General features: G+C 42.3%; 1 protein-coding gene across 5 annotated transcripts in view; it reads right to left on the bottom strand.

Annotated features, from left to right (window-relative positions):
• The window catches only part of dgkza (diacylglycerol kinase, zeta a), a gene marked incomplete at its 5' end in the record, with an annotated part of 77,038 nt that overhangs the window by 6,344 nt on the left and 51,538 nt on the right, over positions 1-19,156 (bottom strand). For all 5 annotated transcript variants that reach the window (XM_079186050.1, XM_079186051.1, XM_079186049.1 and 2 more), the window contains 9 exons: positions 244-280; positions 1,487-1,607; positions 2,288-2,328; positions 5,026-5,075; positions 7,759-7,815; positions 8,670-8,759; positions 15,117-15,259; positions 16,458-16,498; positions 18,607-18,673. In XM_079186050.1, coding sequence (XP_079042176.1) covers positions 244-280; positions 1,487-1,607; positions 2,288-2,328; positions 5,026-5,075; positions 7,759-7,815; positions 8,670-8,759; positions 15,117-15,259; positions 16,458-16,498; positions 18,607-18,673 — 647 coding nt within the window. The remainder of the gene's footprint in view (positions 1-243; positions 281-1,486; positions 1,608-2,287; positions 2,329-5,025; positions 5,076-7,758; positions 7,816-8,669; positions 8,760-15,116; positions 15,260-16,457; positions 16,499-18,606; positions 18,674-19,156) is intronic.

The raw sequence follows: 19,156 nt of genomic DNA, 5'->3' as shown, positions 1-19,156 counted from the left end.
TGGTAAACACAGCACATATAGACAGACCAGGGCCCAGTGGAACATCATCAAAGCTGGTGCTGCAGTAACAGGACAATGTTTTTCTCAGCCACACTTTCACCTACGGTGTGTCCATTCAAACTAAATGAACTATGGTCGAAACAAAACAACCTCAAGATCACCATTTTACTCATTTGTTTAAATAAACTTTCATCCTTAAACTGTTGAATGCTTGGGGATTAAGGTATCCATGACTGTACTTACTGTAGCTTTTCTGTGACATCGAGCAGGTCACTAGGAACTGGAAAACAGACAGATGAGATTACTGTACAGACGTCCAACAGGACCCTGTCAATGGTACACTACAAAGGCAATCAATGTATTTTTCTATGAACTGAATGAATTCATTCTCCTTACGACGGTGGCATCTGATGATGATGAGATGGTGATTAATACAACTTTAACTAAACAAAATATCATCATGCTGAAATCATTCATTCCTAGCTACTGTGTAACAACACATTGTACAAAGTCTGTTCATAGTTAAAGTTCATAGTTGTATTTTCCAAATGTATTCATGTTCATGGCATTTGGAAAACATAATAAATATCTCATCATGAACAACTGATTGATACTGTCACATGGAACATTGATCTTGTAATTCCCCACTGGTATTACTTTCCTATCAGTCGAGTTCCAACCAAGTCCAAGTTCATATGCACCCGTTCTGCATTAGATGACTACAGTACAGCAGGTGCTACAGGCAGCAGCAACCACAGTTCTCATTCTGTCTCATACGAGTAGTACTGACATTTGTAATGATTAAAAGGTGCTAAATACAAGATTGGGAGCATTTCGATTCACTCTCAACGGCTCTCAACATGGTAAGGCTCGAAGGTGCCAACAGTGTTAACCTGAGGGGGAACTGGAGGGTGGGTGCTACCTTTCCACGACTCCATCGGTCGGGACGGCGTTATCAGCTGTAACTGCTGTATGAGAGCAGAGCAGAGCGTTGATTTATTTGACACGTAACCGGCGTACTGTAGTTACAGCACCCTGTGGTTATTTTAACCCAAACCACCAACTTCTCTGACTTTCATAGGGAGGAAAATGCATTAAAAAATGAGGAGTAACTTTTCATATCATCAGAACAGGCAGTCGGCTGGACCTGTATTTCAACAAAGAGAGGAGAAGCTGATACCAACACACACAGAGGGAGAGATACTTCACTCTGCATAGGTAGACATTACTTATTCCGTACACTGAACCTTTTACAATGACTTTAAATGCCAAACACATTTTAAAACCAATAGAAACATGATTTACAGTCGTTGAATTTTGTCCAAATCTAGACTGTATGTAAATATGTGATATACATCAAGTAACTGTAATAAACACCATGTTTTACTCTGACATCTCTCATGGAGGTCCAGAAGCCTGGTGTATTAGAACTACAATACAATTTCATTAAATCTAATTAGAACATTTGGTTGTATGCTACAGTTACCATTGTCAAGGATGTAGCGGACCATCTCTTTGCTCCCTGTGGCGGCGGCATGGTGCAGCAAACTGCAGCCGGATGAGTCCAGCACTGTGAGGTCCGCCCCCTTCAGGTGCAGCTCCTGCAGCTTTTGGTGAAATAGGAGTTAAATTAGCTTTATACAGGTAAAGAAGATGTAATATGGAGCAACATTTTGATTGAATACTACAAAAATGAACAGAAGAACTTAAAGCTATACTAGTTGTTTTATCTTCCAGCAGAACAAGTTAAAACACATCATCTGAAATATGACCAGATAAAGTCAAACAATTGCTTATTTATACATCATGCAGTCACAGAGCAACATTAGCATTCATATAGAGTTCTGTTAGAGTTCACCTGATGAAGTTAAGTCAAACATTGTCTCTCTAAGCTCTGTTTTTGGTCTCTACCACCTCCTGAGGAAAATATCTGGCTCTTTAGATGCTAAATGCTCCTCCATGTTCACCAGCTAGTCTGCTTGGTCCTGAGCGGGTAGAGTGCAGTGGGTTCATCAGAGCGCTTTCATTGAAAACCAGTGAAAGAGGCTCAACGTTCTGCAGAGTTAGTGGGTTTGTCACAAGCAACATCTTTCAGATCAATCAAGTGAAGAGAACGCCCTCAAAATCCAGACTTCTTCCCACAATGCATCCAATGCACTTTGGAAGCATCCTGGACCCTTTCTACAATAACTACATTTGAATTGATAATCAACGGTATTCATCAAATAAAATAATTATAAGATTTCTTCTATTGATTGATTGATTGGCTAATGAAACTGTCACTCACCTTCTTGTCGTCCTTGTTCTTCACACACTCAATCAACATCTCTAGCATCATGAGGGAGACAGAGAGAGAGAGACAGAGAGACAGACAGAGAGTAAGCCAGTTTATTTCACAGGACTCTATAAATCTCAGAGTATCACTGAATGGTAACCTGAGCTCCATGTGTCACTGAGGAACCTTCACGTGCTCTGTTCTCCAAGTTTAACAGACTAACAGGCAGCAATGAGCATCTTTAAGAAGCCACAGGCAACTGTCGGGGATTTCATTTGGAAATAGGTGATGTCACGTACTTCCATGCACCACTCAGGATTCTGCAGCCACTGAATCAGAATTGACAGTTGGCGTCTCGTTTGGTCACTGTCAATCCTATTCTGTCAAACCACACCCACAACAGTATCATGCAGCACATTTTGAAAACATTGCTGAAAAAGTGGGCAAGGGGGCCGAGAGAAGGGGGGGGGGGGGGTAGTACATGGACGTGTGAGGCACATTTTTGCTCAGTGGGCGTTAACATTCTATTTTTGGATACATACCGACCGGGCGACTATGTTGTGTTGAGCCATTTTCAGTACGGATTTGGTAAGAAATGTTCATATTAACACCAGCATTGATGTGTTTCACCACAGTACAGTCATGTCATTTACTTTACAGTGTGTCAGTGTGCAATTACTCTTCTAAGTTTTATACTACTACCTCGATATGGGTTTTTTTCTTGATGTTAATTGATTCTTATTCGGTCATAGTATCCGTTCTGATGAAACAGATGCAAACAGAAGCAGAGATTTAGGCATAGTGCTTGTTGAGCTGCAATACCATCATGGAAATTATCGTCTTTTTTACAGGAAACTGTGGCTCATGGTCATTTATTGCAGTCCTACCTAAATCCTACCTTTAATGTTCAGTTTAATATTTTGTGGAGACTCACCAGAAGTGCATATTGTGATGTACAATATTCATTACAGAACTAAAATAGTAAATACAGTAGCAGCTAGTGAATTAGAGAAAGACAATAAAAGTGTCCTCATCAAACACAGACAACATGGCATGTTAATGTCATAGTTACTGTGTACTGCTGAAGCCAGGCTGACATATTAGATGAATGTTTATTAGGTTGACCTCAATACTTGCTCTCACTCCTCTCTCTCTGAATAGCTGAGTCCTAATCCAGTTATGTTAGGCTTAGTGTGAGGGTGTGTGTGTGTGTGTGTGGGGGGGGGGGGCGAGAGAGCAGACTTCAAACTTCTCTAAGAGCTTTTGCTGCTGCAAGATAAATCAAAAACAACACACAGACCACAAAACCCAACACACACTGGATGTAGGAATTAAATGAATTCAGCCCACGGAAAGAATTAAGTAAACCAGAGAAAATGAGAGCCAGTCTTAAGACATGAGAGGAGAGGGAGAGAGGAGAGGGGAGAGGAAGAGGGGGGAGGGAGAGGAGAGGAAGAGAGCAGAGGAGAGGAAGAGGAGGGGAAGAAAGAAGAGAGGAACAGGGGAGAGGGAGAGGAGAGGAGAGGAAAAGAGGACAGGAAGAGAAAAGAGGAAGAGGAGGGGAAGAGGAAAAGAAGATAAAAGAGGAAGAGGAGAGGAAGCGAAAAGAGGAAGAGAGTAGATTTATGAAAATGTAGAGGCTATGCAAAGACCTGCCCCCCCCCCCCCCCCCCCCTCTCTGTCTCACACAGACTCATAAATTGGGCACAGACAGCTCCCATAGGGGTCAAACAGGTTGACTGCATCAAACAGAGTTCAATGGAGCAAGTGACGTGTGTGTGTGTGTGTGTGTGCGTGTGTGTATCATCTTCATCTACGGCTTCATGAAAACTGAGGCCATCTGAGGTCGCCCATGTCCAGGTCGACGAGCGTTCAGGTACGGCTATAAATATACCTTTAGCCCTGTTTGAATGGGTAGGGAATAGCTACCTAAATGCTGCAGGGAGAGTTTGTAGCGTGTGTGCTGCTGTTGGTTTTCCTTCTAAGCTAGTTTAGCGTAGCGCGCCTCTCCCAGAACAAACGTGGCTCACCAGAGTAGAATGTTTTTCTTCCGTGGTGGACGTGTCAGACAGCATGTTGTCTGTTACGCCGGGTGGTTTGCCTTGTTGAGCGCATTATATTTCCTACAATTTAAGCTTCTGCATTTTCCAAATGCAATAGTATTATTCAAACGTATTGTTCGGTTCACCCCTACAGTCCTAGTCAATCCATCAACTGAAATGTATTAAGGTGACACTGGTATCATAAATTATTATCATACAATAAGAAGAATTATCCTTCCTTTTAGAAACTACAGCACTACTGGACCATTTGCTTTTGCAGAACTGATTTCCAAAAACACTTTAACTGACAGGAAGAACTGGGTTGTGTTCAGCCCCCAAATGTGAAACGGCAAAACAGGAATCAAATTCAAAGCTGCTCCAAACACACAGCCAAAGAAAAAGAACTAAGTGAACCAGATCATGAAGTGGAAACATGCAAGTTCCCGAAAGAGAATAAAACCAGTGATGCTGACAGAAAAGACAGCTCAGGCTCCCACACACCCAACTCCCAGCATGCAAAGTGAGCGCAAGGAGATACAGGCTGAGAAAATATGTGTCAGAGACGACAACAGTCTGTCCGGTTCTCTCTCTTACCCACAACACACATCCCTGAGTCCTATAGGTAGTTTGTCAGACCTGATGTTCCGGCTCAGAGCTTGATTTTAAGATTCATTTAATTTTGTGTGTGTGTGTGTGTGTGTGTGTTACCTTTTTCTCTCTCCCTCTCCGTCTCACTCGTCTTTTGGCCCTTTTCCTGTCTGGACAAAAGGGACCAACACAGACAGAAGAGCTGTTCAGCCAGTTACTCTTTCAGTTCACTCTACGTTTACAGCATTTACAATTCTCACTTTGAAATACACACAATCATGCACAACCACAAACACACCTGCACAACTCGTCTTTTATCTACTCAGTTCTTCATAATAATAATAATCATTTACAACATGTTTATTGGTATGCATAAAAAACACAAAGGCCCATTCCTTTTAACCGGTTACCACTCCAGTAAAATGAGCCTAAAACGCCTCTCCAAGGCATACCCAAAGTAAATTGAAAGCTGTTCTTGAACCATTTGGAGTACATGCATGGTTTTGGTCTCTTTTGAAAGGTAACACTGACGTTATTTCAGAATCACTGTAAGTGCTACTGGCATTGAGTAACAGAAGTTTGAACACACTGAAGTAGAAGGTTTTTATTTCCGCCTGCAGATGACTATAGCTGGGACTTATTAGCTGGAAAACACAATGGGACCACAGCATGAAGCCTTACCTAGTCCAAGTTCAAATTTGATAACAATACCACAGAATATGAATATTTTACACATGTTTTACTACGGGTATGTCTAGGCGCTTTCCAAAAAAGGCCATTTGGAGACCCATGGTAACATACCTAGGCTGTGAAAAAATGTGTATTCATAATTCATTCTAAAGTTTATTTATGTCCAAATACAGTAATTTATTAGTTATTTCACCATTATTCACTTTCCTAAATTCTCCAACGCTCTCAAAAAACACATTTTGCATTTAAAGCACGGACACAGCGACCTGACTCGCGGTTATGCAGGTTACTTCCGTGTTCTGTCTCTAAATCTAACCCCTGAAGCTGTATATCCTTATTTTCGAAATTTCATTGGCTATACGAAGCATCAGTCATCAGAACGATTGGTTGCAATTGGCTCAAGCTTTACACGAAAGAAGAGGGGCGGGCACTTTCCTTAAACGCGGACTCTCGTTGGCTATTGTAGGCTGTGGACAGGACATGGAAGCTCCTATTGGGTCAAATGAGGTGTCAATCTGAAGGTCAGAGTGCAGCCGCCATTTTGAGATCCAGAGACCATCAATGTTTACATGTGAACTGAAGTTACGTTGGAAAACACATAAGATAGTTAGGCATATCTGCCGGCTAATTTGAAATGACGCAACAGCAGTCCGTTGGCAAGCATGTTGAGTGTTTCAGAGTGAAACGTACACTGTGGAAATGCGGAATTGTGTGACCCCATCAGCAGTAGATGGAATATTAAAGGACACACAGTCAACATGTTTCAAATGGAGTAGACCAACATACAAGGTTTTTATTTGTCATTGTACGACAGGGTTGCTAGAACTCTATTATACGTGGAGGGTGGAGGATCCTCCTTCCTACTAGCTCTGTATGTATCATCGCCTGATAAATCTTATTCCTCTGTGCCATAGGTAAAATACATGAGTGAGCCAGAAGTCAGAGAGTCTTAAAGGATGTTAGTTTTAGGTCTTTCCATGGGATGCCTCCATTATCGCTGACGTGCATTGATACACTGTCTCGTGCATCTTTACATCTTTCAGCAGACATACACATAATTACATACAGCAGACAGGAGACAGAGTCACAGCTACATGTCCTCACCCCATGACCTAAACACCAGGCCCTGACAAACGGACATTTCCCAATTTAATGAAAATGCAGCCTGGATCTGAAATGTCCAAATGTGAGATGATGACAGTAAAATGTATCACCTGTCATTACGAGCCAGAAACATGTCTTCTATTGATTTGTTTGTATATCTGGCAACCTGTTTAGTAGAACCTATAATTTACTGATATACATGATTTGACTTTGACTGTAAATCATTTCATGATTATATTTAGTATTATAACATGGTTAATATCTATAATGTGTTATTATAATTCTGTAAAGATTCAAATAATTTCTTATTTGATCATTTTGAATAAATCCTTGTGCTTAGAACAACTGATACTGATACTCAGTGTGTGATGGAGGGACCACACAGACCTGACATACACACACACACACACACACACACACACACACACACACACACACACACACACACACACACACACACACACACACACACACACACACACACACACACACACACACACACACACACACACACACACAGGTCTGTTCAGGGTACAGCAGAAAAAAGTGCATGTACTCTTTTTGTCAGTCCATCAAGCTTTAATGAGCAGAGTACCAGTATGTTTTAATGAGCAGAAGAATGTGACTGACCATATCACAAGAACTAACAAGGGGTTGTTAATGAAGGAAAAGTTGGAGTAGAACACACTCAAACCAACTACAGACCATGCTGACATCACATCACCCCTCTTGTGGCAGCTTAATGTAACGAGGTGGTGACCAAGTCAGTGACCAAGCTGCCTGGTATAGTGGTCCTTACTGAGAAAGCTGCTTCTTGTATCGTTAGTGAAACTTTTACAAGCACAGACAGCAGACACTGTGTGGGATCCTGTGTGTCAACTTTTGTTCTGGACTCATTATACTCACAGCTGTTTGTACCTCATTAACATAAAAGAGAGATGTACACGGAATTATCATTTTTTAAATGTTATTTCATTCTTTAGATCATTGTGTTGTTTCATTCCTGTGATGTGTTGACGATTCGTTGATCTAAATAACAGTACAGATACATGTACTGACCTCTGTCCTGGTTTAAAATCAGCAGCAGTGGTGTTGGAGCGATGGATGCAGCCCGCCCTGCAGCACACAAACCAGAGACAGCTCAGTGACAGCAAACATAAAATACACATTTAGAGAGGAAGGAATTTGACATGAAGGGCTCAATATTGTTCCTCCTACACTCAAAATGACATGAAGTATTGAGTCTGTATCTAAGCTGTATCTAAGACATATGCCTCAGTGTCTGTTTGCCTGTTTGTTCTGTTATGACAACTTGTGAAATCCCCCATTGTGTTAGTGTGTTGTACACTAAAGATACAGCCATCATCCCTCTACAGGTGTGTGTGTGTGTGTGTGTGTGTGTGTGTGTGTGTGTGTGTGTGTGTGTGTGTGTGTGTGTGTGTGTGTGTGTGTCAGGGACGTGCAGTCAGGGGAGGCAGAGCCACACCTGTCATGAAAAGTAAAAAACTAATAATGATAAAATAAAATAAACAATATTTATCTACTGATCTGTGCTATAAATGTAATTTCTGTATGATTTCAATCATTTTAAGCATGTTTATAGTCAAAGTCGCTGAATTTGCTCATGTCCTGTTCAAACAGAGGAGACACGCGAGGTGAGGCAGCGACAAGCTGTGCCTCACCTCAGATTGCCCAATCCCTAACAAACTGGGTTGAGCGCGTGCCTTTTGCTTTCTCATTGTTTGTCACCACTGTAATATTTGTTGACACTTGTATTATATGTCCTTTCTTTCCATAGAATAGGCATGTATTTCACGTGTGTGTAGAACTTATTCAGTCTTGCTGATCTGACAGAAACCGCAGTGAAGAAGCACAGAGGGGAGCAAACAGTACTCTGCCTCAATGAAGGGGGCGTGCAGGTATAAAATGCACGGCCCGCCACTGGTGTGTGTGTCAAACAGTATACTAACCTGCTGAGTTTGCTGGCCACAGGTTTTGTGTTGTGTGTTAAAGCTTCACCAGCAGAGCTGTCACTGTTCACTCGCTGCCTCTGGGAAGAACTACAGCAGAACACAGGAAACAAAGTCACTGAACAAACTCAAACGTCAACACTGAGTCTTTCCTGTACAGAAGTCAGAACATCCACTGAGGTCTTCAGCCTCCAGACAGCCACAGGCCCAGGTTCATAGAGGAGACGGGATCCATGTGGTCTGTTCATGCTTCTGAGACATTCATATTGTTTTCAAAAAGAAATAGTTTTCCCTCAATTATATTCTTAATACACATTCTTTCCTAAATGTGAACCTCCTCTGCCGTGTATCAAGAGGCAGTACCAACTCTGAACTTGGAACACATTTTCCCATAATGCACTTTCAGAGATAAAATGATGATTGAAAACACTCACAACTTTACCCTTAATGGCCATATGTTAGCTAGTGATGACTGCCTGCCTTTGAATGTCAATGAGCCACAACCTTTTTATGACCTGCATTCACTAGTCTGGCAAGTTTGGATCCTTGCTAAAGAAAGAGTTGAACACTGAGATAATGGGCATAAGTGAGATAACGCCACAGGAAGAGAAAAGGAGAAGGAAAGCATTCTGATGGGGTGTCAAAGTAGGACAAGCTCCTGGCGAACCAAGCGATCCAAATTCTCATCAGGTGAGGAAACTGCAAAGCAACATAATGTCCATCAGGGGGCGACTCCTCTGTTGTATAGAAGTCTATGAGAAAATGACCCTTCTAACTTGATTTATTGGTGTGGGCTGAACCACCTGCAGCTTAACACTGGTAAGATGAAGGAAGTGGTGGTTGACTTCAGGATGTTCTACCATGCTCAGGATGTTCTACCATTACATTTAAATGTCTTCCAAAGCAATTTATTTAAACTGTCAAGTATGAGTCCCATGCAAACAGGTGCAGGAGTGCACATTTCTATGGTAACCTTTATTGTTTTAAAGAAATGTGAAAAAATCAAGTGCTCAGCATTTCAAAAGTAATAGATAATTGCAAAGAGGAGTATAATGGCTTGTTGAAAGTTTGAAGTTTTCAGAGTGAATATTTGAAATGAAAGTCCAAGAACTGTGTAGAGAAATAAACAAGTTGAAACCAACAATGTGCGTGACTGCTTCGTTACACAATACTGTGTGATGTGACCAGATGTTTTATACAGCCACAAATTCATTTTGATCAAGGAATCTGCTTGTGTCGGCCGTTGAGTAGAGGAAGTGGTGAGAGGTTGCTTGGTTACCATGCAGAGTAGGAAATCTGCTGGAATAGCGGTGCATCTGTCTAGAGTTGTTCTGGTGCTCAATTATCAATCAAAACCTACAGCAAGTCTAAACCAACCACTAATCTGGCTTGTTCTTTTGACTGATCACATGGTGAGTTTGAAGTGCAGATGTCCAAATGTTCCATGATTCTGAGCCTCTCTGGGATCTCTCATCCATGTTGACATGAAGCTTAGATTGACAGGAGTTGACAAAACAATCTAATCTCAAGCTCCTCCTATTGTATACGCGATCTCTGTTCTTATTTAGGGATACTCATTAGTCCTGTAGTTGGACCTCCATCAACATTCACCACAGTGATAAACATGTCCTGTGCCCTGACATGCAGTATGATAAAGACGTTCAGTTGTTCAGTCCGGGTTCCTCTGTGTTTAGGTTAAACACACTAAATGTAAGAACCAATATGAAAATGCATTTCTGTCATAGACTGCAACATCTCCTAGAAATAGTCCAATTCACAAAGTTTTCCTGTCCTGAAATAAACCTCTAACATTTCAGAGCTTCCCGGAGCTGAGAGCCTGATTGTGTCTGCTTTAACAGGTTTTCACCTGATGCTGAAGTGTAAACTGAAGCTATCAGCTCAAAAATCATTTGAGAAAACAAAATGTTTGGTGTGTAGGTGTGTTTCGGTGTGTTTGTCAGAGAGACAGAGGGATAGAGAGCAGAGGAGAGAGGTAATTATAGTGGGAGGAATAACGTTCACCTCTGGCCCTGCGTGGGCAAAGCGCTCACACTGTTGTGTGTGTCGGAGTTCGGTGGATCGCTGTGACTCCCGGTGCTCTCACATGCATTTCGCTCTACATCCACTGTTTTTCTGACTCCAAACCCATCTCTCCCTCACTCTGCCCCTGCCTCTCGGTCTCATCTCTCCTCCTCATCCTCCCACTCGGTGCACTCAGCATTGCAAATCAGCCCGCCAACACACACGCACTCACAAACGTGCGCGCACGCTCACAAAACGCTAAAGGGAAGTGTTGTTAGGATCAGCGGGTTGTGTTGCTCTGCCTGTACTCACATTGTACCAGTTCCTTTATTTATTCCCTCATTTCTATTCTCAATGCTAATCTCTATATGTTAACATTTTATACCCACAGAGCAGCTGAAATGCCAGGAGAAATAAGCTGTTCCGGTAAATGCTTATTTTACCACATTGTAATATTGTCTGCATTGTTGTTTTAAAAGCTTGGAGACATCAGATAATTAAAGTCAGATGACAGTTCCAGGCTTCACACCAAACGGCCTCCTACACTCTGCTGTTCGCAAGAGTCAATTAACTTTAGTGATGCAACGTGCCCGGTCACATTAAATGCAATTGAAGTGCTGACTTTCTGCTTTAATTCAAGGGGTTGAACAAAACTATCGTAATATGGTAACCATTTGATACGCAGTCACATGTTCATCATGCTTTCGGTTATGCAAACAGTAAGGATTGCCACTGAGTCGGGGAGTGGTGAACAGGCTTCACATTGAGCCTATATGTCTTCATGACACTAAAGAAGACATCTAACCATGATGTCTGGGTGTCTTTTTTTAAATTTCCTTTTATCAAACTGGGGAAGGAAGCTACTGCAGAACCTGGTCGTTCTGCACCGTTTGCCACGTTATATTTGGCCAGAGGACAGAAGTGCAAACAGACTATGATAGCGGTGGGAGGAGTCTACGAAAACATTCGTGGCCTTGGTCCGGCAGCGTGTGTGTGTTAAGTCCCGAATAGATGGGAGGGGGAGTTGTGCTCTCTTCATCCCTCACAGCAAGTGCAAGAGCTGCTGGGCTCTCTTGGCTGGAGATGAGGAGTTGAGGGTCCAGGTCAGGTTGTCCCTTAAAGTTGGTTTATACTTGCTATAGTGAAGCCTCTTGAAGTCAGCAATGATCGGTTTGGTTTAGTTGACATTCAGGGACAGGGACAGGTTGTTGGTGTTGCAGGAGTCCACTAGCTGTTCCACCTTCTCCCTGTGAGCCAGCTCCTTGTGGACCCTGATCAGGATTACTACTGTTGTGTCACTTTATGATGTGGTTTGTTCTGAACTTGACTCAACAGTGGTGGGTGATCAGACTATACATTGGTAGACTCAGGACACAGCCCTGAGGGGAACCAGTGTTCACTGAGATGGTGTTGGAAAAGTTGTTTCCAACCCGTACTGACAGGGGTCTGTCTGTGAGGAAGTCCATAGGCCAGTTACAGAGGGGGGTGCTCAGGCCCAATGGGCCAGTTTTACACAGCCTGGTACATTTTTAGGACTTGCAGTCTTCCGTGAGTTTACTATGATGAGTGATCATCCTGATGAGGGGTGGCTTTCCTCGCAGGTGTGTCGCTGAGTGCCTCGAACCATCCAAAATACTTATTAAAGTCATTCATGAAGTCAATATTATCATCACAGGGTGGAGGAGCAGTCTCATAGTCTGTGATAGTTTGTATTCTCTGCCAGATGCGACTTGTGTCCCTGTGGTCATGGAAGTGCCTTTAGATGAGCCGGCTTCATTATCATGATGGCTCGATTCAGGTTCTTGTTGATCTGCGGGCTACCATGTCTCTGTGGTCATCCAAGGTTCTTGGTGACACAGACGTCCTCTATTGGCTTGCTGGGCAGTTAATTGTACACTTCACATCCTGCTGGACAATGTGTGTCTGTTGAATGATGGACTGCCGCAGGATGACATACGTGCCCGTAACAGTTTTCCAGGGGATATCAGGACCTGTGATGTAATGTCTGTGAAACTTGGCTTAATCCTGGAATACCCCACTGCGCCATTCAAGGACTCTTGTTCTATATACGTATCTGACAAACAGAGGACTCGGACAAGAAGAAAGGAGGAGCCGTGTGCTTTATGATGAATAACCTTAATGTCAATGCACAAACTGAAGGAGCTGACAGGATAGCATTTCATTGGAGTTGTAACCTTAACTTGAACGATTTCATGTGACAAATAAATTGATTGATTGATTGATGGAAGAAGTCAGAACTGCAGTTTTTTTAGTGAGTGAAGTTCTAACGTTAGTATTATTACTAACCGGGAGGAACTAGACCACAGAGTTAACGTTAGCCGGCTGTCAACACAACATGAAGATTAGCATGGCACATAGCTTTTTACTAGCTTGTTAGTCTTCGCTAGCATGGTAGTTTCAATTGGCCCGACTTAGCTCCATCCACGTTGCACATCTTTGCCCATTTTGGAATAGGCTGTGTCATCACTGGTCAGATGGCTGCTGGAGTCGCCCACTTTGAGCTTTGTTTGGCTCAAACCTACGGCTGACATCACTGAGGTCTGCGGTCTAAATGCACCGCGGTCTAAATGCACACACCAACACCTTGTGATTTATCACATGATGTTCAGCCATCTCTCTGTAAAGAGCGCAGCACTATCTCATCTCCCACTTGGTTTTTAAATCCAGTCTTAGGTATTTTTTAAGGAGTAACGGTTAGCAAGCAGGATAAAAGGTTAGCCTTTAGCCTAGCTCTGTTCCCTTGTGAGTAGCGCGCTTATGCACAGATTTAAATGCACCTGCACAAAAATACAGACAAGAGTTTCTCAGCCTGTCACTTTGCTACTCAGTTCTGTTTGATCGCTATTCATTCAGTCCATCAACTTACTGACTCAGTATCTTGAGTTCTTAAAGTGACTATAGTGATAAATCACAAAGGATAAGAATATTCTACATGTTTCTGAACACCAAATCAGATCATTGTGGTTTGACTCTCACAGAACAGCAATGAATGTTCATTCACTTATTTCTCAACAAATCAATGAGCCTCTCTATTGCACTGGCTGACATGTGCCTTCGTCACCACTTTATTTTGGCTCAAGCCCACATTCACCTTCCACACTCACTACAGCACCAAGCGTGGATGAATCTGACTCTGAAAATAGTCCCCAACAAATGCCCCGTGTCCTCCTCCAAGTAGCGTTTGCTCAAAACTACAGTGTCGGGCTATTTTAGGAAAAGACTTTCCTAAAATCAAACTGTATTTGTGAACAGCCTTTAAAGATGCATGTCTTTAGTGGGAACCAATGGACTTGTGAGCCACACACACATTGTTGGAATGGATCTTGTCATGGGATTTGTTGACAATAAGAAGAATACAGAATAACATCAGACTTATCCTAAAAATCTGTGAACAGAGAAGCATGAGTAACTCAATCTGTCTTCAGAGAGCCTTTAACACCTGCTCTAACCGGTTCCTGTAGGTGAGAATTGAATCTATGTGAATATGCGTATAAATGAGGTTTAAAGGATTTCATATGGAGGCAGAGCAAAGCGCGCACACACACACACACAACCAAAGCAAATAGTAACGCTTGGCTGTTTGTCCAAGGAAAATAAATATTATTCATGTATTTATACACCTACACACATATATATGAACTTATGCATACAAACACACACACACACACACACTCGCCTCAGAATGATGCAGTTCTACTTCATGCAGGCTTTGCCCTCTAACAGGCTCGACAACTCAAACTGTGAAGCGCAGCACAACGACATTTGCATACACTCAACCAATGAGTGACCGAGCCCCTCCCACAGTCCCATTTACTGTACGTGGACATGAAACTGCTTTAAGAACCTGACATCCTATTGCTTTCTGAATGTTATGCTTCTGCATATCTGCTTTATGTTATGTAAAACATGATCCGTAGAGCAAAAATAATGAAATAAATAAAGAGAGACATCACCACAGCACCATGCGATTCTGAGACACGACATGAGGCGGTTTATACTTCCTTGAGGCAGGATTGTACACCTCTGGAAACATATCCCAGTAGCACTTAATTTCTCCTCCAAGATATTCATTCTTCCTGCTCTTTGTTTTATCACAGAATGCTGCACTAGGCCATTACAAAAGCAATCAGGAGCACATTTTGTGCTGCGCTACTGTGATGTTTTTCTTGCTGCAGGCTTTTGTAGAATAAACCCCTGCGGTGGGGGTTCATTTCAATGAGTCATCTCATTGAAATGAATGAGGAACCCTTCATTTTGGCCCCAGGGTCGCAGACTAATGCTGACATCAACACTAAAAGGGTCTATTGCGCTGCTCTAAGGCTTTCGGCCCCCGATTAGAGAGCTTAGGTTAAGGTTCAACCACTGGTGACACCGACAGCACCACTGTGGTGGTGACTGACCTACCTGCTGTTTACCAGGCTGGAGGCGGGGTTAACCAGGTCAGGCATGGCTGAGGGGGAGGTGCCTACCGACATCATGACAACCAGTTCAGGGTCCAGGATGAAGATCTCTTCTTGGGAGATTTCCGATACGTAGTTGAGATGTTCCTGAAAAACATGAAGTTCCGGTGAGTTCATACCAGTATCACCAAGAGCCTGTTGTCAAAGGAAGCTCTGTAACACCGGCACAAACCTTTGCACTATTGTTTAGTTAGTTCATTTAATATTACTCTATTTTATATATTGTGCATTTTTATATTTGATATTTTTCACTCAGCTATTTGTATTGCTTACCTGTATGTATAAATGCATGAAAAAAAACTTTGAATGGTGGCGTAAAGTGTGTAAAGTGTAACCACCGGCTCTGAGATATCTACCTACGTATATATACCCAAAGAGGAGAGTGAAATAAATGTTTCTCCACTCAGAGACATGATCCATATTTCAATGAGTGGACAGTGAGGTGGAGCACCTGCTCCCACAGCCACAGTGAAACCAGAGGACTGTGGATGAGTGGATCAGTAGCCTCTGTAGCTGTAGTGTATGAACCGCTCGTCACACAGCATATACCTTTACTACTTAATATAATAATAATTCAATTTGATATTAAGAAACTGGCAAGAAACCAAATTGTGTTGATGTTAATGGGACAGTGGACATCTGCGTCCACTGCTGCAGCATTAACCCCAAACACAATCAGAACCGTTTATTGCCAAGCACGTTACACATACAAGGAATCGGACTGGGTGAATGGTGCATCACAATAAACAATGAACACAGTGCAACAATCAAGACATCATTTAAAAATAGAAAAATATTCAAATGTACAATAAAATATGGTAAACAAACACGTAACAGATAACAGTGGGTTAAAAACATGAGGCTTGAGATGAGCCGAGTCACTATTTTCACTGGGGACACTTTTCAAAATCATATTGCTGTCCCCCGTCTCCTTTACAGTTTGATTCACTAAAATATCATTGAATCCAGAGTGGAGAAGCTCTGAGTTGACCTCTGTCGCCTTCAGTCTGTACCGTGTGCTTCCAGTAATGAGCTTTATGAGCAGTAGCAGGTGATGTGTGGCCTGTTGGTTCCCCTCAGGCTACATATGGGCTGGCCTATCCTCTGGGAGGAAGGTTGCCCCATGCTGCCTGTGGGGAAGACTACAGAAAGCACTAATCCAGTAAATAAGTCATTCCATCTGCTTATATTTACTGATGATTCTCCCCAAAGGAAGCTAGAACGGATCATCAGTGGGATGCAGACCTAGGCGGTGCTCTGTGTGGTGAAGACATGATAGACCTACCTGTGCTCTGTCTATCCTGTAGAAACGATCTGCCGTTGTGGCTGAAGAGACAAACAGAAATGCGGCATGAACTACTTTCTGTGGTGATGTAGCCAAAAAGCAAATAGCATTCATCATTGTTAAAATGGACATGGTTGCCTCCCCACTGCTGAACAGCTGTATGTGACCCATGCAGTCCGTCTTTGTCTGACAGCGTAACATGAGGGGATTCCATACAGTATATAGTAGACTCAATGCCTTCCATCCTTGTCCTAAGGGAGAGAAAACCAGCAGTGACCGGTCTGGTCTGCATGTGGCTTCGCCCCGTTTGTATTCATCCACTTTTGGTCTGGGGGCTTTTAAATCAAGATGTCCATGTGATGTGTCTAACTGCTGTTAACATGAGACGGTGGGCCATCCTACGCGTGACAATTAGTACATCTTGGGTAACTAATTGTAATGTTGCTTAATAAGCACTGTCCCTGATAAATAAGACTGAGCCACAGTGGTCCCTATTAGGATCAAAGGACTCAGATAAGCTACAAACCTGATCAGTCTTTGCATTGTTGGGTTGAACTAAAATTCACATATTGATGTCACTTTAAAAAGCTACTATTGAGTAAAATATCCCTTTAATTAATCCATAGGACGACAATAATGGATCACCTGCAAACGACACACATATCTCCTTCATCCTCTTCAAACACCTCTCCCTTCTCACTCTCTCTTTCAACTGTTCTGTACCTTTGTTTGTTCTCTGCTAAATTCCACCAGGATCTACCCAACCAGAGGTGTGTGTGTGTGTGCGTGCGTGCGTGCGTGCGTGCATGTTTAACATTTTCTCTGTGATATTTTTGGTAACTGCTGAATGTATGATATTAATATTCATGACATTCACCAATGAACAAGAACTGATGGAGCAATATTATTTTGAGTAAGTATGTATTTCATCAAAAATAACCTTCTTTAAATGAACCAGAAATCAAACAACTGCCACTCAACAATAACTGTGTTTGCATACCTAATATTGTAGAGAGACTGTGCTATTCTGGTGTCATTGATGTGGAATGTTGTATTTATATGGCGTGTCCTCTCTTCGGGTGCCCTGTCTCTATTGGATCAGGACTAGATCACTATTGTTGGAGAGACTTCGGGCAAGAAGACAAGTTAGTAATGTGCATTAATGGCACATGAATGCATACAGATGGAGAGAGAGAGGACGAGGGGAGGAGCTCAGTGTGTCATCGGAAGTCCCCCGCCAGTCTTGGTCTATAGCAGCATATCTCGGGGCTGGTCCAAGGCAAACCTGAGCCAGCCCTAGCTGGTTCCACAGGAGAGGAGCTTGTAAAATCCACAAAAGAATTTAAAATCTTTCTCTTCACCTACAAAGACAGCCCCCAGATATGCTGCTATAGGCCCAGACTGCCGGAGGAATTCCTATTTCCTTGCTATTTTTAGTGCTATTACTAATCTCATATGAATCATTTATGTCATATGGATTGACTGTGTTGCAAGTATTATGTTCATTTTGTACACATGACATCTATTGCTCTTCTGTCCGTTCTGAGAGAGGAATCCTTCCTCTGTTGCTCTCCCTATGCTTTCTTCCCTTTTCCCCCCTATATTTATGAATATTTTGTGTAAGACTCAGGAGTCTGGTGTGGGGTGGGGGGTGATGCTGCACATGCACGATAAAGATTCTCAAGCATAAGCACACACAATCTTTTCACGCAACGTGTGTGTTCATTTCTATGCTTTGTAGTTGCCATAAACCCTTATTACCACTCTACTACAGATAGAAAACATTTATTTGAAGCGCACTACAAAATCTCTATCAAATGAAACATTGAAACTACACACCATATGTATATTTGCAAAAAGGTAAAACCTAGTGTGTTTGCTCTGAGCCGAGTTAAAATCTAGTTATAAAAGCACACTGAAATAAAGCCATTTTTCAATGTTGTGTCAGTGGGAATAAACAGTATATTCTGTCTTTTCAGTGTAGTACAGAGAGTAGCACAGTACAAACCGAGTGCTCTCATTATTTGCAGTAAGAAAATCATGCTATTTCTGTCGGTAATGTATGCACATGTGGAAAATTCATGATTCAAGTCCAGGTGGTCGAAAAACTGATCAAGGAGAAAGTAGATCATTAAGAAAGTGTACTCACAGTCTAGGAAACACCACTTTGGAGATAATCTTTGTGAGGAAAGACTCTTTGGCTTGGCTGCCTCCTCCTAAAGGACAAACAGACAGATGAGTTAGATTTCAGAGTAGGAGAAAACCGTCTCACAGTGAAACAGGAGTTTTTGTTAAACGTGAAGCATCCATCTATTGAACAGAGGAACCACCGAGCTGACAGAGCTCCTCCAAGAGCAGGAAACAAGAGGACACGGTGGATGAATCCGAAGGTTTGGTTAAGAGACCTAGTGTGAAATTGAGGGTCAACAACAATGACACTGCTTAGTGAGTGGTGACGTATCACAGTGATCAAATGAAAGCCTGGTGTAAAATAAGTACAGAATCAATCCACAGCCATCAGGCTGCTTAGCATGAATGACATTAACAAGCTCATTTTTACAAATGATCAACTGACAAACAGTAGGCCCAAATCTGAGTGACGCAGGGGAAGGCAACCTTTGAAAACCTAATCAACAGTTTGGACTGTTCTTAAAAGAGAAAAACAGACTGAGGGGACCGGGCAGTTCTCCTAATTGGGT

The sequence above is a fragment of the Pholis gunnellus genome (assembly GCF_910591455.1).
Source record: "Pholis gunnellus genome assembly, chromosome: 24".
In the NCBI taxonomy this organism is placed as follows: domain Eukaryota; kingdom Metazoa; phylum Chordata; class Actinopteri; order Perciformes; family Pholidae; genus Pholis; species Pholis gunnellus.
The sequence above is the reverse complement of the archived record's forward strand: the minus strand, read 5'-3'. Positions and strand labels throughout refer to the sequence as shown.